This window comes from Neospora caninum, chromosome VIII (genome assembly GCF_000208865.1).
Source record: "Neospora caninum Liverpool complete genome, chromosome VIII".
NCBI lineage: Eukaryota > Apicomplexa > Conoidasida > Eucoccidiorida > Sarcocystidae > Neospora > Neospora caninum.
In genome coordinates this window covers 1,063,485-1,084,599 of record NC_018395.1, presented here as the reverse complement: position 1 = coordinate 1,084,599, position 21,115 = coordinate 1,063,485, and the positions used below count along the sequence as shown (strand labels likewise).

The following is a 21,115-nucleotide window of genomic DNA, read 5'->3' as shown; positions in this document are numbered from 1 at the left end:
ACGTTCGAAGCACTACACAAACGTGTCACCACACGGTTCGCAGAACAACCAGCCGCCCAAGGGACAGCAAGGAATCTTCACGTCTTGTCAACTGTAAGCTACATGCTTTTATAAGACAGTTTTACCTTGGAATGCAGACTCATTCCCTGGAATAGAAGATGGGCAAGATCCACCGGTAGCCGACTTTCTGATTCACGCGCTCCTTGCTTCGCATGTTTGCTCGGTGAGCTGTCTGTCGAGAGTCCCATCCGCACACTCGGGGCAGTGTTTTGTCGCTGTTTTTTCTCTCCTGACGCTGGCACGCGACCTCCCGAAACATGAAGCACGTGTCTGTTTTCGACTGCGCTCGACCGACAACGAAGTAAAAATTCCAGACCATGCACCACATAGGTACTTCCAGCTTTCTGCTGCGCACCGCTAAGTGCCCGTTTCGATGCTCCGTTCGTCGACGGCGGGTGGCGACAACTATCCACGCAGCTTAGTACGCCCCTGCTGTCTGAGAGCTCTATGTGGCGCCGTCCCTTTAAGCTTTCAAGAACGATGGAGTAGTAGTAGGAATAGACAGCTGACAAAGAGTAAGGGGGGTTGAAATGTTGTGCCGTCTCCAACATTGTGACGCAGCGTCTGAGCTCGTGGGTAGGGGACGGGAGGATGAACGTGATTGCGAATCACCATGGACCGGGGCAGGCCACTGACTGAAAAAACTGCAGTTGTTCGTGAAACTGTAGTGCGTTGCTCGTCCAAAGCCCTCGCTGGGGCTTCACGGCGATGCAGTGTGCATCCCCGTGTGTCAGTCTGCGTCTCCTACTGGCCCTATTTGACATGAGGCGGTGAGGATTAGCATCACCGGCCACGACGTCTCGTGCTGTTACATGACGGCTGCCTCACGTCCACGCGTTCGTTTGCGCGTATCGTTTGTCTGCATGCAGTATGGGTTCCTATGCGTTTGTGTGCCCGCGGTGGTGAGGGCTCATGCAACCGTGACTATGCCAGCGAGTGTGCCTGTGTTCCAGCGCAAACACTGGAGCTGCAAAATCACTTTCGGCTGGTCGTTGAGCCGGCGTCTTAACTTCGGAAGCTCTCTTTTAGCCCGACGGCACCTCCATATCACATGCATTGCCAGACTGGAAATCCTTTTCGCCCCAGTCCGGACCTGTTTAACTTCCTGAAGCCTTTTTACTCTTATAAAATCGGACAGGTGATGAATAAGACGGGTAGTCCAGTACTTCGTGCTAATGACTTCTCCGCGTAGGAGGCAGCTCCTTTCAAATATAGATACTTGAGACTTCTGAGACTTGGTGCACTACGTGCGGAGGTGTGGTCTAAGACTGGTTTCCCTCACAATGTGACAGGCTCGTAGGGTGTTGAAACCAATGGAAGTTGATGGTTGCCCATTTCTGGATGAATCCGCTCGATTTTCTTCAAGGTGCCATGTGCGAACCCAACGCCGTCTCATTCTTGAAAGCAGGCCCCATCAAAGCTGTCCGTAAACGTCTCACTTTGCGTGGGTCGAGCATCCACTATGGTCACTCTTCTCAAAGGTTGCAAAGCGATTGGGCGCTGGCAAAGCAGGGTTTTCAGTTCTCTTTGCATGCTTTGTAGAGTGTCTCATTTGAGCTGTCCCTCTTCGCTCTATTTCCCGTTGTCGCCAATGCGTGTCCACGTGGGCTTGGCCTGGCACCGCAAAAGGAGTCCGGTTGGGAACAACTCTATTCTCTGTAGGGGCAGCAGAGGTTAAAAAGCAGAGTTGGAACTATGCCGAAAGGAGGCAGTTTACGTCAGCCAGTGTCAAGGAGACTTATGCCCATCTGCGCATCTACGTTCATACTCAGCTAAACCTCTTAGACGCTTTAATGGACTTTGCTGGTTTCGCTTCCGATTATCCACGGTTTTGCTCCGCCAACACTCACCGTGCCTGAGTGTTCAGCCGTTACATGTAAAATAAGCTGTGGGTTCCACGTTCGCCCACGTTTCCAAAGGACCCGAGCGAGGTGTATATTAGGCAAACATCCAATATGCAGGGTTGTACGTTTAGCGTCAGTTTTCCCTGCGCAATTGTCCCCCCTCTTTACACGAGGGTTCTTTCTACGTGTGCAAGAGGTTCGCATCAACCTCTGACCGGTACCCTCTCTTTTCCGAACGGCTGTGGAACATATTTGCCGTCGATTCTGCACTCGACTGGAGACTCTAACTACCTCGCTTTTTCTCGAAAACCCAGCACACGCCGACGACTCGCCACTAGAAGACTGTACAGCCTCTTTCCCTTGTCGCTCCCGGACCGCTTTGTGACTAAATTCCGGATGAGGGCTGGGGAGTGCTCGGACCGTAAAGCAGCGCAGAAAACCCGACTCCATCCCCTTGCGTGTGTCGGGTTTGCCGCGATATCGGGGACGAGCTTTTTCAATTCTTTACGATTATTGATGCTGTCAGTGTTTATGCCGCGTCGGCAAAATCTCTGATGCGCATCCGTCTGGTTTTTTTCCGGAGAGCGGGTTGGTCGCAGATCGCGCCTTTTGTCTTGTCCGGTGTGCGGACGCATGCTTTTTCTCTTAGGGTGAGAGAGGCTGAGTCGGCGTACACAGAGGCACCGCCCTTTGGGGCCTAGAGGGATCCGGCGGAAAAGCTATCCGATGCAGTTCCGTTCTTTGCCCCGTCAATTCGTGACTCCCTTGCACACCAAGAGGCTTTCGTCCCGGTCCTTGGGGATTTCCCCGATTTTCTGATCCGCCAGGGGTGTAGGCTGCAAAAACACACCTATACCGACTGGCTAGCCATGCGCTCCGCCTCAGTGCGCCGCGACAAAAAGTATGAAACCGGCTGACGCGGATTTGTGGAGGCGCGCTGTGCTGGTTCTTGAGAGAGGTTTCTCGTCTCTCTTTAAGTGCTCGCTTCCCAAAAATCCTCCCTTCCCTTCCCACGGTCACCGGGTCGTCCGTTCAGGTTTTCCTTGTCTCCCTCGACAGGTCGTTGAGAGCGGCGCGGGACGCCCGCAGCTCTCGCACAAAGTACCAGGCGTTAAACTGTGCACAAGTTGAGTCTCCGGGTACAGGCCCCGCCGAACTCCTGTTCAAGGCGCGCGAGAGAGAGACGCTCGACAGATTCTCGCTTTCGTCCTGCGCTTTGAGCACCGACGTCTTCTTTCTCTCCCGTCGTAAAGCTTGAGGAAGAGACCCGTTTTCTGGCGTCTCTTGTCACCCTTTTGTCGCGCGCGCGCTCAGCTCGCCGCGCGTCTAGAGCCCTCTCTGTCTCCCTCAGCAGGCGGCACAAGTGGAGTGTGCCGAGAGACAGTCCCGAAAGGAGACTGCGATTCTTGTCCGTGTGTGTTTTCTTTCCCCGGGGCAACCCGCGAATTTTAGGGCGCCCCGCTGCTCGTTTCCGGTCCAGGGTCGTGCTCCGCGAGTGCCGCGGAAGACCGTCCAGGCGGCGAAAGCCCTCGCCACGTGGCTGAAAAACGACATGGAGGCGGCACAGGGTAGCCACGGCCACTGTTCCGTTTCGGACGCGATGTCGCCTCCCCGTTCTGAGACGCCTTACCCCGTTCGGGGAGAGGCGAAGTCTCGAGGTGACGGCCGCCCTCGAAGCATGTCTGTGTACGACGACGCAGCGACGGACCGCGGAGAGTTGCTCGGGTCTTGGTTCTGGGTCGAGCATCCGACCAAACTGTGGACTGTCGCCCGACTAGCAGAAATCCACGCGAAGGAAGAGAACGGAGAAAACGCTCTTCAAGGGAACTCCGATGCAACCTGCGTCGTCGAGTTCCAGGAGGGCGGCTTCGTGGAGATGCGCCTCTCCGATTTGCGCGGCAGCGTCGATTCTCCAAGTCTCTTAAAAGTAAGCGCGAAAACCCAGCATTCCGCCGGCACACACACTCTCTGCTGTCTTGGCGGTGTCAACGAAGAGACGAAACCAGGAAAAAATCCGGTTTTTTGCCGGCCCGCGTCCTGTCGCTAGGTTTCTTGCCAGGCTTGCTCTCAAGCGTTTTCCAGCCCGGTCCCGCGCTCGCGAATCGGGACCTGGGCACATGCGTACCTGCATATGCGATTGTGGAGCGCCCAACATTCGTACACAACACACGGATATACAGACACGGTTCTGCACGTCAGAGGCGACCGCGCGCGGCATCGAACAGCATGTACATAGTTCTTGCGCACGCACAACCCAGAAACGCATCCGCACAAATTGAACGGGTGTACACCCACCCCTGGGTTCTTGAAAGGTGTTTCCTTCGAAAGGCGAGTTGGGAAACTCTGTTAGCGGAAGATTTCCAGGCACACACGTGCTCCTCCGCTTCGTGAAAACGCCAGGAGGCACGCGCCTCGCGCATCCATCCCTTCACCTGTACTTTTCCGTTTCTACGTGCTTACACATTGAACGTCGAACGCCTTTCCTCCTTTTCGAGAGTATGTTCCGTTTCTCCACCGACTCTTCCGTGTGCGTTCTGTCTGACCAGCTGTTCCCGTACCTTTCTCTCATTTTTCGCGTTCCCTTGGGGTGTCTCGCCTTCTCTCCCCAGGGCGTGGACGATTTGCTGTCGCTCGGCGAGCTCACAGAGGCGTCGCTCCTTCACAGTCTCCGGACCCGTTTTTCCCGGTTCGACATTTACACGGCGATCGGTCCTCACATTCTGCTCTCGATCAATCCCTGCGAACCGCTGCCTGCGCTGTTTGACGAGGCGGCGATGGACGCATGCCACAAGGCTGTGTGTCTCGAGGCTCTTCACGAAGGCGACAACTGGGGGTCGAGTGGAGCCCCAGCGCTGACGGGCGCGGTCGCGGCGTCTCCCGCGAGGGAACCCGCCGGCGCCACGGAGACGGCGAAGCCGCACATCTTCATCACGGCCCAACATGCACACTCGCGGCTCTTCCGCGAGGGCAAGTGCCAGTCTATCATCATTTCTGGAGAAAGCGGGTCAGGGAAAACGGAGGGAACGAAACTGATTTTGCAGTATCTCGCCCACCTCAAACCCCTCGACAAAAGTGCAGGCACAGGACAGAAACAGCGCATCTCCCTCGAGGACCGGGTAAACCCTCTGCAAATACGAGGAAACGTTGAGCTCGTGGCGGCTCTCGACCGCCTGCGACTCTTGCCGCATGCGCATGCACGTCAAGCCTCTAGGGGGTTGCGTTCGAGGCTCGTAAAGACCACGCGCCCCGCAGGCACGACGCTTCCTGTCTGTTGTAGAGCTGGACCGTGTGGCGTTCGCGAGCTTACTCGCGCTCGCCACGTACAACTCTGTTCGTTCCAACGTCGAAACGCTCCTGCGGACCACACACCGTGCTGAGCAGCCTCACTGAATACGTGCGGCTAGAGCGCCAAGCCTTGGCGCAAAGATGCACGCAGAGACGGATATGCGTCGACGCGCGTCGAGCTGTGATTTTTAGGCGTCAGTGCTTTCAGGTGTTGCTCTATCTATCCATAGGCCTACATATATATATATATATATATACATATATATATATATATATATACGTATATACCTATATGTATGTATGTATGTATGTATGTATGTATGTATGTATGTATATATATATATATATATGTATGTATATGTGTATGTGTGTGTGTATATATATATATATATATATATATATATATGCTGGTATGTTTGTGTGTGAACGTGTGCAGGTTCTGCGGACGAATCCGGTCCTGGAGGCGTTTGGAAATGCCAAGACGTGTCGGAACGACAATTCGAGTCGGTTCGGGAAGTTTACGTTGATTTATTTCGAGCCGCGGACTCGGCGCATCTCTGCCGCGGGCCTGAGCACCTACCTCCTCGAGACTTGCCGCCTCGTGGGGCACTCGAGAGAAGAACGAAACTTCCACGTCTTTTACCAACTGGTCGACGGCGCGAAACAGTTTCTCTCTCCGGAGTTCAGGGCGGAGCTTCGCTTGTCTTCCTCGTGTGCCTCCTTCTCCTACCTCACCCCCCAGGGGCCGCCCCGCAAGGAGACGGGTGTCTCCGCGTGGACCCGCCGGGGCCGGGACGATCTGGCGGGGCTTCCGTGGACCGTGGACGAGTTCCGAGGAGACAGGCTCCTGGACCCAGCCGCGCAGGAAGCGAATGCGGCCAGTTTCCGAGAGCTCCTCTCCTGTTTCAGGCACCTTGGATTCTCCAAAGAAGAACGCGAAAACGTTCTCCGCGTCCTCGCCGCCATTCTACACCTCGGGAACGTTCGCTTCGAGGACAGACCTGGCGGCATCGGCCCCAGAGTCCTCGAAGGCGAACCGAAGCTAGAGGACGGACCGCAGGACGAACAGGCAGACGAACAGGCAGGCGAGGCAGAAGGGAAGGAAGAGAGCCAGGTGGAAACCATTGCACGGCTTTTATGCATCGACGCGGGAAATCTTTACGAGCTCTTCCGTGTCCAAAAGTTCATCGATCCTGTCACCAAACAGGTAGGACACACGGGACAACTCGACACCCAAATGCCCACCTCTCTCCCCTTCTCTTTCTTTTTCCTTCTCTCTCTCCTCTTCTGTCTCTGCGCGAAGTCTTCTCTGTCTCCTTCCTCGCGGTCTTTGGGCTTTCGCGTGTCGCGTGCTTTCCGTCAGTCTTGGTTGGCTTTTTCCGGCAGTCTCTTCTCGGAGACCCGCCACGCGTCTGGAGCCTCTCGTTGCAGAGAGACGAAGGGGGTTTTACCTGCCGGCCGCACACCACCTGCGCGTTCCGGTCTTTCCTGTGTGTCGGCTGTCTCCGGCAGGATTTGCAACTACCTCGCACCGCTGATAGGGCAGCGGAGATCCGGGACACCCTCGCGAAATACGTGTACAACCATCTCTTCTCGTGGCTGGTGTGTCGTCTGAATCAAGCCGTCGATCACCCTATCGAAGAGCATCCTGCGCCGGACGAAAACGCGCCGTTCCTGCTCCTCTCCTCGTCTTCTCAAGAGTTCTCTCGCAAAGGCGATGGCCCCGCGACGACGCGCGAAAAAAAACGGCTCGCACCGATGACCCCGACCTCCCTCTTGCATGGGCAAGAGAGGCTCTTCGTCGGTCTCCTGGACATTTACGGGTTCGAGGTCTTCGAGGCCAACTCGTTCGAACAACTCTGCATCAACTACGCAAATGAAAAACTCCAACAGCACTTTAACCACCACATCTTTTCTCTCGAGCAGGTATAAATCATGGAAGCAAAGCACGAAACGGAGAGACCGCTCCACGCCGCGCGAGACGGCGTCGCTGGCCGGTGATTCTCCCGACTTCCCAGCGAGAACCTCGAAACGAGGCCGAGGATAGAAGAGAAATCGGAACTTTGTGCTGTGCGCTGGATGAGGTATTGTCGCCCAGTGCGTTTTGGCACCAGGCTGTCTCGCCACTGTCGTTATTTTTGCCGTTAATCTCCTGTGTCACACACGTTCTCCCCCCTTTCAAAGTTTCGTTCGTCGTCCTCTACCTTGCAAGCAAATGTCTCGCTCATCTCGTTCCCTCCCAGTCGAGCACGTGCGTTTCTCTTCCATCTCTCTCTGCTGTGTTTCTCGCTCTTCCGCATTTCCTCTTTTGCTCGTGCGTCGTCTCTGCGCCTCGCTGCTCGACCTCCTCTCGCCTCCTGACTCGTCCTTCTGCGCCTTCTGCGTCACCTGCCTCCGTGCTTTTTCTCGTTTTTCTCTTGCTTGCCTCCGCTTTGCTCACTTTCGCTGTTGCCGCTCGCGTGCCGTCTTCCCCAGGCCGCCTATGCCGCCGAGGGCATTGCGTGGGAGGAGATTCAGTTCACTGACAACCAAGGAGTGATCGACGCGCTCGAGCGGAAGGTGACGGGACTGTTTGCGGTGCTTGACTCGGAAAACATCATGCCGAGGGCCACCGATCGGTCGTTTCTTCGAAAAATCCTCGCCTCCAAATCGAATGAACAACCCACCATCCGACCCGCTGAAAACAAGTTAAATGCAGCGACACACTTCAGCATTGTGCACTACGCCGGTAAGCTGCAAATGGGAAAAAAGAAAGTCTTTCCAAGACCACAAAGGCCGAATCCATCCTGCTCGTGAGCCTTACGTTTTCCGTTCTTCTCTGCCCTCACTCCTCTGAGTGAAACCTTTTTTCCCCTCTTGTCCCGCCTCCAGGGTTTTTCTCCCGCATCGCCTCTGCTTGCTCTTTTCTCGGCCTCAACGGCCCATTTTTTCCCACTCGTCCTTCTTGTTCTAGTCCTCCTCATTCCCCTGCTAATTCCTCTTTTACGTCCTCCCCGCTAGACCTTGTAGATATTCGTCAATACATTCCTATCGGTCTTCTCATTTTCTCTTGTTCTCCTGTTTCGCATTGTGTTGTGCATGCTGCGCCTTGTCACGCCTTCGCAGGTCCAGTGGAGTACAGCGTCGAGGGATTCCTTGAGAAGAATCGGAGCTCCTTTAGCCGGGAAATCGCCGATTTAGTTTCGACGTCGACTTCGGCGTGCCTCCAAGATCTCACAGCTTTCCTGCAGCCGCGCGAGGAAGACGATCAACGGCTGTTCTCATCCGTCTCTACTCTGTCTTCTCGCTCTCTCTCCCGGTGTCTCTCCTCCGCGTACGAGGCCACAGCATGCACCAACAGACGGGTGACGAAGTCGGTCTCTGCAGTGTTCAAGTAAGGATTTCTGTGCCTGAGAAAGATCGAAACAAGCAGCTGGACTCGGGTCGGAGAGAGGAGAGTGGACGCATGCAATGTGCCAGGGAACTCGCGTTTTCGAGAGAGAAGGCTGTACCACGTGGGTCGGGGGATTGTCAGCACACGGCACACTTGTGATTCCGGCCTCTCGTCCCGGAAGACACTGAACTAGAGAGACAAAAACGGAAAGAGGGGCTGGGGACGGCCTCCCACTCTCTGTCTCCCTAAATGCCTTTCTGCGTCTTTGCGTCGACACTCTCACAGCTCCAGGACACGTCTCTGTCTCTATGCATCTTCCCGTCTGCATACGCGTGCCTGGTTGCTCAACCGGGACCTCTTCATCGCTTTATCTTCGAATCGCTGTGGATCTCTAAAACAGTCGTGGACTTATCAGAGTGCTGCCTAACGAAAGACCGAGAGGCACATGGTGCACCCACATCTACCAATATATATATATATATATATATATATATATCGATATATATATATATATATATCGATATATATATATATATATATATATATATATATATCGATATATATATATATATGTATATCGATATATATGTGCAATTAAGTATACAATTTATATTTGCATACGTGGTGGAGGTATTAGGTAGACTAGTATATGTCTATATATGTGTACATTTGTGAGGATTTTGATTTCTGGTGTTTGCCGCGCGTTCAGACATTCCTTTCGCCTTCTTTTCTGCTTCATTTCCCTTTCCTTTCTTCTTTTCTCCAGGGACCAGGTTCGGGGTTTGTTGGAGACCATCGAGGAGACAGATCCGTTTTATGTCCGGTGCATCAAGCCGTCGGCGGAGAAGGGGCGAGGCCTGTTCGATTCTGCGGATGTTTTGAGGTAGGCCGCCGCCTTGCAGTTCCTTTCGTTTTCGGTTCCTCCCGCTGAACCCTCGACGCTTCAGGGGGCGAAACACGTCGGCGGGCGCTGTTCTTCCCTTGGGGGTTCCTTTTGAGTTCCATTTACTTGACGCACGTCCCTCAGACTGCCCAGTTAAGAAGCGCTTTTCCTTGGAAATGAGGTTTCAAGGGGAGAAGGAAAACGCGCCTACCACGGTTTGTTGTTGTGTCAGTGTGCGTCTGGACTTGTGAACCGGTTTGGCGTTCCCAAATAAAGCAACGTTATCAGGGGCGGACCGCCGCTCCTAGCACGGAAAGGCTAAATTGAATGGCGTCGGCTGTGTCTCTTTCCAGGCAACTGCGGTGCGCCGGCGTGCTGGAGACTGTGCGCATTCGGCGCGACGGCTACCCCGTTCGCTTGCCTTTTTCGGGATTTCTCGGACAGTTTTCCTGCTTGGCCTCCGAGGCGCTTGTCCCCGGCTTCGCTTCTCCAAGCGGCTCTGCCAGCCTGGAGAGGGAAGCGAGGCACGCGCACAGAGATGCGACGGCGGATGTGAAGAAAATCGTTCAAACCCAGCACGACCGGGAACTCTGTCAGAAGCTCCTCGAGGCGCTGACCACGACGCTGGCACAGGATGGCGTCTTTGACCAGTCTTTTGCCTGGCAAGTCGGAAAAACAAAGGTAAGACACAGCCGCATCGAACTCTCCACTCTCGCCTAGAAAGGTGCACACGGGACCAACGAATCACCCGATAATTTCATATACCTATATATATATATATAAATATATATAAATATATATAAATATAAATATATATAAATATAAATATTACGTAAATAGGTGTGGCATGTGTGTATCTAGGTTTTGCGGATCTTCATCGTGGCGATGTTCGCGTGCGTATCTGTGGAGGAGAAAAATTGGAGCAAGTAGAAGAGTTCTACGTCGCTCTGTGTCTTGCAGAAAAAGGCCCCCCCGAGTTTTTTCTGTGGGTGCGACAGGGACTGTGTGTGTTTTGTGGGTTGCGATTACGAGAGTTTTTTCTCTCTGTGCGTGAACCTTCCAGGTGTTTCTCAAGAAGCCGCTGGTGAATGCTCTTGATCGCGCGGCGGCGAAATTTCGGTTCCGGGCTGCGACGTGCATCTCGAAGCACTTCCGCGGGTAAGACGACACACTCGAATTCCCATATAGATGCATGTATATAGATCTGTGTAAACTTGGGTTCCTATTTATCAAGAGCCGTGGATAAAGAAAAAAGGAACCTACACGGGAGGACACCCGCACCAGGCATGTAGACGCAGTGGGGTTTCTCTCTCACCTCCAGTTTTTTCGCTTCTTCGCATTTGCCTCGTTTGGCTCCTCTCAAGGCGCCTGGGGCCTCTGCTGTTAGGCTCTCTCTGCACGGCGCTTCACCGGAGACACTTCTGCTCCTCGCGGGTGCATGCATTTGGCGCGTCTCGCCCTTTTCTGTGCACGTTTCAGGTTCGTGGAGCGTCGCCGCTACCGGCAAGCGCGAGCCGCGATCATTCGCCTCCAGGCGCGATTCCGAGGCGTGCTGCGCTTCCGCCGCGTGGTCCAGGAATTTCGCGAGCGCAGAGACCGGAGAAACCAAGACACTTCGGCTACGGACGCCGAGGCTGCTTCGTTTGGAGAAGAGGAACCTTTGTGCACCAGCGAAGCGGAAACAGGAACCCCGTCTTTGGAAGCGGCAGCTGCGCAGCGTCTGGAAGACTCCGTAGAGGAACAGCCCCGCTCTCGGGGGCTTCTTCCCTCCGCTTTGCCCTCCGAGAGAGACAACGAGTTCCCCGCTCTGCTGACAGGCTCTCCGCATCGAGACGCAGAAGAGCCGCCGGCCGAGGCGAAGCACAGACCCCGGGGAAGCCGGGAACTTGCGCGAGAGCTATCGGCGAGCTCGAGGACGGAGGCACGCGCCGCTGGGGCCGCGACAGACACGCTGGATCTTCGAAGAAGCGGCGCGAGCTCTCTCGGTGAAGCGCGAGGGACGAGGCAAGACGGAGACAGTGGCGCGGGTTCCGACGCCGGGTGCGATGACCCGCCGGAAGCGCGAAACGCTCGCCAGCCCAGCGGCAGATCGCGATCACATCGCGAAACCAGGGACGACAGCTCTGTGTCAGGTTGGAGTGTTGACCCTCGTCGTCTTCGAAGCCGAAGCGCGAGGCGAGACCGAGACGCAAACCGTCTGTGGAGATCACTCGCCAAGACACTCCTCGCAAACGAGCAGCTCGGCAGCGATGATTCGTCTTCGACTCGGGCGCGCTCGGCGCATGAGAAGTCGGTCTACGTCGCCAGCGAGAGCGAGTCACAAGTAAGGCAAAAACCGCCAGAGGCCGCGCGGGTCCCGTGCTTCGAGGTCGTCCCCCTGGCCCCTTTCAGAGAGCGAAGGTCGGACGGGGCGCCGAAAAAGCGCATGCAGGCATGCGTGTGCGGACGCACGCAGGTTTTCCTTTCCGAGACGTCTGATGTTTCTTCACGAGATGCAGTGGTTGGTCCGCGGGAAAACGGCTCGGCGCCTAGGAACGCATGCCACGGAGAAGCGGTCTCCTTTTTTGCCTCGCACGCAGCTGTCTCTCTGGAGAGAATTGTGTCTCCGTTCCTGGCGGGGCTGCCTGGAATCTCGCGCAGTCTCCTTCGTCCGACTTGGGACCAGCGTCGCCGACACTTCTATCTCCCTGTAGAGCTGTTCCGGTCTTAAGGAAACAAACGAATCGCCCGACGGACGCGAGCGTTTGACTGGGGCGTGCTGTGAGACACACAGAGGGAGGCCGTTTCTGACTGTGGCTGTCGGGGTGGAGACACGATCTTCTTCTGCGTCTCGTTTTCGGCTGTGTGTTGCTGTTTCTCTCGCGCCAGCAGCAAACGCGTGCAGAGCCCCGTCGTACGCAGGATGGTATTGCCCTCGTGTTTTTGTTTCTGTTTTCTCCAGTCTCCTTTGCGGAGGCGTCCAGAAGGCCTAGGCGAGTTGTTTGAGGATGTTGTCGCCTTGCGAGCGCGTCTCGCCGCCGTGAAACAGGCCAAGGCGCACTCCGCGCCGCCCGCAGAAGACGGCGACAGCGCGCATGAGCGGCGCACAAGAAAGGTAAAGAAGGCAGCCGTAGATGCGAGCACTGAGAGAAATCACGAGATGGCGAACCGCCACCGAAGGGCGCACAGAAAAAGTGGGGAGGCCAGAAGATCGAAAGACGAATTTGGCGGCGAAAAGAGGAGCAAACTCGGTCGCGAGGAAGGGCGTTTGCCGCCCAGTCGCCCCTTCCACGGGAAGCGGAGTGCGTCGCCCACTTCTCACCAGGGTAGAGAGAGCGCAGAGCGCACGAGAAATGGGGACGTCGAGAAGGTGGGAAGGCCTCTCGACGACTGAAATTGCCGGAGGCAGAAGCCAGACAGAACCCGAAACGCATGTAGACCCAGCCGTCTGTACATCTCCCATTTATCCACATGAAGCCGTTTCCTGTGATGCGTACGGCATTCCCCAGCGTCGCCGTACATCCACTTCCATTACAGGAATTTCTATTCTTTACCGGGTGGAGCGTGGCAGGTGCGCAGAGATTCTGGAAAATGGGAGGGCGTCGATGCTGGTCCCCTCCCGCGGTTTGAACGCGCAAGGCGTCAAAGGCTCGTGCTTTTCTCTGCAGAGCCGCGGTGCCGGTTTTCGCGCTTGCCAGGAGACCGAAGAAGCCGTGTACCGAGCTCTAGCAGACGAAAGGGTCGCCCTAGCGCAGGAGTACCTCCGAGCCAAAGAGTTGTCGACACGACGAAAGACGCCGGCGCACATCCGCACTGGCGCCGTGCACGCGGGGCTCTCTGGCGAGACAGAGAGGCACGAAAGCCTGAAAAGTTCACGAGAGGCGTCGCGCGAAGTAAGGATAAAAACGGGACCAGGAGCTAAGGACAAACAAAAAAAACGTCCGTGTCGGCGGTTTCGTACGCAGATTAGGTTCCACTCCTGCGGGCCTCTTGAAAACTAGAACCGTGGGGGTGCGACGGCGCTTTGCAGAAGGGACTGCGTGCGTTCATGCTTTGGTCTCTCGACTCTCTGACGTCTCGTCGACAAATGTAAACAGGTACACGCAGGTGAGTGGGTGAACGGGAGACGTTGACAGGCTTGTCGGTTTCAACTGTCGCCCGGTAGCTCCGCGTTCCCTCCGCGTCACCTGCGGGTCTGTTTTTTTTCCCGCGAGTCGCACCTTTTAGCTGCTTCGGCTGCCGGTGTCCCGCCGTGTGTGGGGCTGCGATGTAGCTCGGCGCGGACTGTCTTCGTGTCTGTCTCCCCCCTGCGTGTTTTCCTTGACAGATGGGAACGTCTGCGCTCCTTGCACGCGTGCTTCCCAAGCCCCCAGACCTCGACAGCGCGCGTTCCTGCGCCGGCCGTCAGGCTTCCTGCGCGCCGCACTGTTCCGCCGCCTCTGCGGCCTGTGGCGTGGACAACGCGGACGCGACGGGGCCCTGGATACTCCTGTCGCTCGCGCTGAACCAGCTGCTGCGTGGCTCGTTGGCGGCGACCGCGCTCGGCCAGAAGCTCGTGGCGGCGTACGTATCCGCTGTGGTGACGGAGAGCAGTGACAGACTGTTCGCCAGCGAGGGGAACGGAGACGGAGGACGCAGCAGGGGAAGGCTGCAACCCGACGACACCGCCACGTTTGCTGCTTTGGCCTTGAAGCATCTCGAGCTCCTCCAAGAGCGGTCGCTCCAGCAGAACCCGAGGAAACCGTCGGAGCGAAATCTCGACAGCCATCCGGGACGGGGGCCGGGAGACTATCAAGAGGTGTCGTCTGCGCGGTTTCTTTCAGCACAAGACGCAGCCTCTGTGTATACTGCCCAGGAGTGTCCGCCTCACGCTCAAGAAGTGTGCCGAGAACAGTCGGCTTCGGGTTGTCCACCCGCCAACGAACGACCCGGCTTCTGGGCACGCCTCTTTCGTCGACTTCGCACCTTGCCACTAATCGGTGCTTCGGACGCAAACGATGAGGAGCAAACCGACGTCGACGGAAGCGACACGAGCGAAGAGGAGAACAGCGATGCAGAAAGCGCGGACGAAGACGCAGTGTACAGACGCCAGGCTGCCGAGAGAGATGTGTCTCGCGTGGCGCTGGGAGGCGACGACTTGCGGCGAACGCGCGAGGCACGAACCCTAAGGTGAGCGAGACAAAAAGGAAGGAGGAACGGTTTACAGAACGGTGCGCGGAACCACAAAAAGCGTGGGGAAAAGCGCGTTTGATTCGCCACGAAACAGACGATCGATCTCCAGAGCAAGGCGGGTAGCAACGGAAGAAGTTCGTGAAACATGTTTTGCCTTCTAGCCGAAAGGTAAAGAGACTGTTTGTGATTTTTTTTCTTCCGCTTGTCTTGGCCACCTGTATTTAGCAGCAGGGGGGTGGGGACTCGAACTCATTGCTTCGTTCTCGTCCGTACACAGCACGGTTTATGCGTGGGATCCACTGTTTTCCCCCCAGGCTACGGAGTCCAAGTGACGCACACGACGCAAGTCGATCGCCGTCCTCAGACAGCTTCCACAGCATCCGTTCTGCCCGAGTAAGGCTACCTTGGCCTCTGTGTGCGTCTTATCGATTCGCATGGAAAGGATACGTCCACAATTCGGTCTGTACATAGAGAGGAGTCTTTTTGCGCGGCAGAACCTCTACGCGTCTGTCAACACCGACGCAGTTGCCGTCGCCGCTGGCGTCTCGTTTTCCGGATGTGCTGAGTGGTTGATCGTGGGATCTTTGCGATGCTCGGCATTTTGGCATCCATGTGAATGCATGCTTGTGTCAAACAGAATGGGCTGTTTGGCTTTCCCAAGAGCAGTGGCGGGAGTGTTCGCTGCAACCGATGAACTGTGCATCCTAGCTTTTCCGTCCCAACTGCATTGGCAATTTCGCTCTTCTTTTCTCCCAGGCCGACAGAGATGAAGTGACCGGAGAGGCTGTAGTGACACGAGCTGAATTCGACCAAGTGAGTTTCTCCACGCTACACCTCTTTTCCCCAGCAATTCGCGTGGTTGCCACGTTCGATTCGTCTCATCAACTGTGTTTTGGGACCGTTTGTCTCATCGACGAACTCTCACGGAGAAGCTGGCAGGGTTTGTTATTTGGAGCTCCCACTGCCTTTCCTCGGGTGGTCATTCCCGCGTACTGTGCCGTATCGAGGATTTTTAGCGCTAGCTTAATGTCTGCCTGTGACAGGATTTGCTTACAAGTGGTGAGCGGTTTGTACAAAAGCCTTGGAGGCAGCAGTGCAACAGTTGTATTTCCTTATTTTGTTGACTCTTCTGCGTGCAGCTCCGCGGCCAGATCGATACTCTGCAACAGGACGTTGGACGCTGTTGCGGCCTCCTTGAGGAATTCAAGGTTCACCTTCTCAAGACGACCGTAGGGACAGATATCTGATTGAAACTTACGCTTAGACAAAGGGAAACATGGACTGCCTTTGTCTCCGGAGACAGGTCCACGACCGCTCGTCAGTGCCTACTGGTTCCCCCATCCACTTTCTGTACAGAGAATGTGTAATGCAGTTTATCGGGGCGTTAGATTCTTGCGGGGCTACACGTTATATCAATCACCAAGAGGAAATAAACTTAGGCCAGGACGCAGTCTTGCACCGACGGAGGAGTTTCCTGGAGATTTCCGCTAAGCGTGTGCGGATAAGGTTACACACAGCAGGGTCGAGTCGAAGGGAGACATCTACTTGGGAGGAGGGATGCAGATTCGCGTCGGGAAACATTTTCGCACGCCTGTGAGATGTGTGTGCGTGCCGATGCAGTGCGCTCAGGAAAGGCTTCCAGAGTTACACAATTTGTCGACTATGGGCACAATGTCGTCGGCTCTCGCCGCCCAAGTCGAACTAGCTGGCGACCCATCGCTGGGGAAATATGAAGAATTCGATTCAGTCGCGTTTGCAGCAGGGGGTAACACTCTGCCTAGCTGAGCCGCCGCTCTGGGCATCCGCCCAGTAGAAACACTGTGAATGACACATTCGGCTATGGGACCAGCAAAATTCCAAACACCGGTCTTCTTTTCGCAAGGCGGAGATATGCGTCACCTGAACGGGCTGTCAGCTTGCACAGAAACGCTGTCAAATGGAGAGACCGACGCTTTTTAGGGAGTTGGGATCAAAGCGTGGAACTTGACGCCAGCGACCTACCGGAATTATCAAGTGGAGCATATAGCCATACAACAGAGCTGTTTCTGAATGTCACGACAAAAAACAGCAACAAGGTAGCAAAACAGATGTGGAACGCGAAACGTGTTTCCTCTCTATTTGGTTGTGAAATGAAGTTGTGAACAGCTGTGTTGATCTCATTTTTTTTTTCAGAATTGCCTTATGGTTAACAGTGTGTTTAGTGGAACCAACCACTTTGTGGAAGAAAACTCACACAGGCAGTACCGAGATCCAGTCAAACATCGATTCTACCTTCCGCGGACACGCGACTCGCGTTGTGTCAATCCGGCAACCCTCCGTGTGGCCACGGGAGCGTGCTTCCGACTGTGCAGAACCCAAAAGAGGCTGATTCGGTAATGGCTGAGGTCACAGAATGCAAAAACCTACGTGGCACTAAAAACGAACACAATAAAATATGGGCTTTTCATTGAGAAAGTCTGCTCTCTTTGCAGTTCTTTTATCAGAAACTGACTCGTGGCCGGCCCCCTACCGCTATACCTATAAAAGAAACAGAATGTATGTCCGGGCGTCGAGTAACAGACCAGCCGTTCAAGTATGACTTGATAAGCCTCCCGAGATCAACGGGTCGCCTGCGCAGCTCTTGCGGGCAGGCCGAAACAGAGACTAATCCAGTGCTATGTAGGTTACTAGGTTAGTGCCTTTGTGGTGGTAGGGATCTATTCCGCCGCGCTGTTCCAATTGAAGGTGAACCTCCCATTTTACTACTGCATAATCCACTGACCGTCTGCACGCGCGCCCCTCCTCGGCGTGTCCTATAAAATAATGAGCCTGGCAGAATGAGCAGCCATACCTCCCCAAGTAGTGTTCGGCGGCGACAACGAACAAACTAGGATCTCGCTACCTCTGCCAAGTACGTGCACGTGTTTAGTGGCGTCCTTTCTTGTTCGTCGTGAGGGATGCAGTTCAGCACGCTTGTGGTTCAGCTTAACAAACGTCGCCTCGCACCCTCTGCTTGAGACTTCCTTCTACCGGTTCAGTAGGATAGTGGACCATGATGACATACTAGGCAGTAATAAAAGCTTCCTCCAGATTGTGTTTGCGCTTGCAGCCTGCCACTAGGCCGCTGCGGGTGCCGAGGCACGCGGTTAGTGAAGAAAGAACGTAATTCGATGCATTTCTCAGGGAGGCGTTTGTGGCCGATAGACCGGTCGGCTACACCACACGTGCCGCCCACGAGTCTGCAAACTGGTCACTTCTTGTGAATACGAACAAATTTCTTGCGACGTGGCTGCAACTAGGGAAGCGTTAGGGTGGTGGAGTCGTAACGCTGCAGCATTACGATCGCCAATAGCTCTTCACGAATGCAGTACCGATCAATCCATCAAACTAAGGCTAGCTCGACCTTCCATTCTCCTACAGAAACAGCAGCGGTGCCTGCACACATCCCAGAATAGGCGTCCAGAGAAGAAGCCACCTGAAGCTGGCCTTCGCTTATGCGTTCCTCAGATTTATCGATTTAGAACAATAAACGTCTCCAAAACAGTTCTCCATCAACATGGAAATGAGGACTACTTCATCGAGAACCCGAACAAGGATCCCATCTCGTCCCGCGAACACGCAGGAACCGCGTGACAGCTTCTGTAAGGGGACGCAGTGGGGGTTGAAGCACCTTCTAGAACTCGAGACACACCTGGAGAGCTCAGACTAAAAGGTTAGTCGTGCCGACTCTCCGCTTCAGACTCAAGTATCCCAGCACGAATTGTGCGACAAGGTGCGCTTGCGCGCCCGTATTCCCTCTCCTCCTAGCAGAGGTGGCGGCGAACAAGGACTCTGGTAAGACTGAAGAAACCTACTGCTGAGGCTTGCTTGGTACAAACTCGTCCTCGATAAAGCCATTGATGCAACAACTCGCGGCGCCACACGCAGCGGAGCAAGCTGTGCAGACTACAGCAGAGGCCAACCAACCGAGTGTCTCACAAATAACGCGAACCACGCACTTTCGTGGTCTGGTCTCAGGCTGCCTGACGACGTAATAGTACTGCCCACTTTGAGGTGGAGCGTTGATGTACGTAGCCGTGTATGGGCCAGCAGTGTACTGCTGGGGTGTAGCGGAGTAGAGTCCGCCTTGGTATGCCGGTCCATACACCATTTTTTGGGGGGGGGGGTTTTCGTCCAACGGTTTCCTGGGAATATAGGCGCGGGTCTTTCAGGCCTGAGCCCCAAATAACGAGTGGATCCCCAGCTGAAGACACACAAGAAACAGGGACGGCAAAGGACAAAAAGTGGGGCAGCAATCCTGCTCCCGTCAACGCGGTATAAACCGTGCCCGCACAGTCCCTCGATGGTCATGAGCGGTGCAAAAGGCAGCGCGTACTTCCTCGGCGGAGGCATACAAAGGACAACCACATGGCGTATTATCTAGGGATTCAGGAATAGAGACAGAGGAAGATTTGGGGGAGTGGGAACGCTGAAAACAAAGCAAGCGAAGAAAACGCGTGTTAAACAGCCGACGACATGACGCGTTCGTTGACTTGCCCGGGGCGCTAGTAAGCCACGCCCGCCAACGTTGTCGCGTTGACACTTCGCGAAAGACGTGGACGGAGAGAAAAAGGTAAACTGGAGACAGCTGCCGGCAAAAGCCTGTTTGTCTCAGTCAAAACCAAGAGAGCCGAGGAGAATGAGGTGCGATAAACGCTTCTTCCTACCTTCTCAGCGGCCCAAGCGCACTGCGAGGCACGAGGAGTCGCGCTCAACGGTCGGCGTGGACGAAGTGTCGATTGTCGCAAAAAACCGGTTATTTTTTCAACAGGTGCAATTCCTCCCTAGCTACCCATCCGTTGGGAAAACCTGAAAAAAGCCGAGGCGAAATGCGCGCTAAACAGAAACAGCTTCATATCTTCAGAATCGACGAGAAAAAAGGTCCCTTTGGTGACATCGAAGTGGCCGGGCGCGGTGGTTCGAGCTCAGCTAAACGCAGGCGGCGCCGCTTCCACCGCCACAGCGGAGCGACAAACCGGCACGCCTGGGACATTCAAATCACGGAATCAGAACACCTGCGCTGATGTAACTGCGCGTTGTAGACGATACTGAGGAGAGACATCTTTCATGGACCTAGAGGGCCAGACTCGTGGAGTACACGGCATTTGTCTTGTCCCCCCTTTCTCGAAGACGACAGGAATTCGTCCTGCCTCCGTTCTGCGCAGCTTGCTTGTTGCAGAATCTTGTCCATCCAGTGTGCCTTCGCGCCGACACGACACATAGAGGCGTGGCTCGAGTCGGTTTCCTATAGGGTTAGTTGGTCCCCCCGTTTCCACGGGGGAGTTGCGGCAGAGCCCTGGCGCGTTCGTGCTTTGTACATGTACTAGAGTGCTTCTTCTGGGGTTTCCTGTTCCGTTTGGGAGCCCGTCGTGGGTTCTCATTTATTCACTATACACTGCCACAGGTGCGACCCCGCTGCATCTGGCCCACTTTCTACCGGGCAAAAAGGCCACAAAGAAATCCACACCTGCAGTCGCTTTGCGCGCAAAGCAAGTCGAAAACACCTGGCGAACCACTGCGTTCGCTGGTCAGATAGACTCAGGCTGCGAGACAGAATTGTAGCGATCCTCGATTTGTGCCGTGACAGGCGCTGTTGGTAGCTGTTACCAACGTCGTACCTGACAGCGCAATGCGAGGCTGATCATGCTGTTATGACAGGACAGAGCAACTGCAGGTTCTCACCGCTCCGCCACGCAGCATTTGGGATTCGCTTTCTCTACTCATGTTTCCTCGGCCAAAACCATGGCACCCGTTCACTTTTGCGATCTGCAGATCGATCCACTCCACATTTGCTGATTCCAAGAATAGAGAACCGCACTGACACTGCGGCTCGTCGAGCAATACGTAACGTTGACACCTTGTTTCGGCGATAGCACGACGGTCTCAAGGTCACGACGGCTCAGTGTGATGAGAATTCGCAGGTTAGCTGAGCAGAAGCCTTTCGAGCAGAATTACACACATAAGAGCACGAATGATGCAGTACAATACACAGCGCCTAGTGGGGCATCGGAGTCCCCTATTGCCCGTGTCATAGGCTGTGACAACAACAAGGCAACTTGACAACAGTTTATAATGGAACTTCATGCCGCTACCGCAACAAGTTACGAAAATCATATGTCTGTTCAAATACTGCTGCGAGATAAGCGGCGTCTCGAGGCCACAATACACGCAAGAGTCACAGTGCACGATGACATACTGCAAGGATGCCTTTAGCAAATGCCATCGCGTACGGGAAAAAGAGCATTTGGGAAGCCTCTTACGTCTGATTCATCTCCTGAAAAAAAATCACGAAGCGTGAAGGCACCCCCCGTGTGCGAGGCTTCCCTTTCGTCTTCTAGAAAGATGGAATACACCGACAGACGAATACCACACCATTCCTGTGGTCCCGTTAGTTGATTAAGTCCTATCCGAAGGCGCATCACAACAGACAACACTCAATAGAGGAGTCTGGTTGTTCTGCGGGAGTTCCACATGACATAAATAAAAAATACTTTCCATATC

The 21,115-nt window shown here is 54.9% G+C and overlaps 1 protein-coding gene across 1 annotated transcript; it reads left to right on the top strand.

Annotated features, from left to right (window-relative positions):
* Nucleotides 1-3,504: 3,504 nt before the first annotated feature.
* On the top strand, nt 3,505-15,843 carry NCLIV_0313 (myosin head motor domain-containing protein TgMyo I; the record flags this gene model as incomplete). The annotated part of the gene is made up of 16 exons (XM_003883331.1): nt 3,505-3,831; nt 4,514-5,020; nt 5,626-6,396; nt 6,702-7,115; nt 7,665-7,917; nt 8,295-8,562; nt 9,329-9,445; nt 9,799-10,126; nt 10,509-10,603; nt 10,925-11,768; nt 12,387-12,539; nt 13,093-13,317; nt 13,752-14,593; nt 14,911-14,989; nt 15,353-15,409; nt 15,736-15,843. 16 exons carry the CDS (start codon nt 3,505-3,507, stop codon nt 15,841-15,843), a joined length of 5,388 nt encoding a protein of 1,795 aa, XP_003883380.1.
* Nucleotides 15,844-21,115: the final 5,272 nt, after the last annotated feature.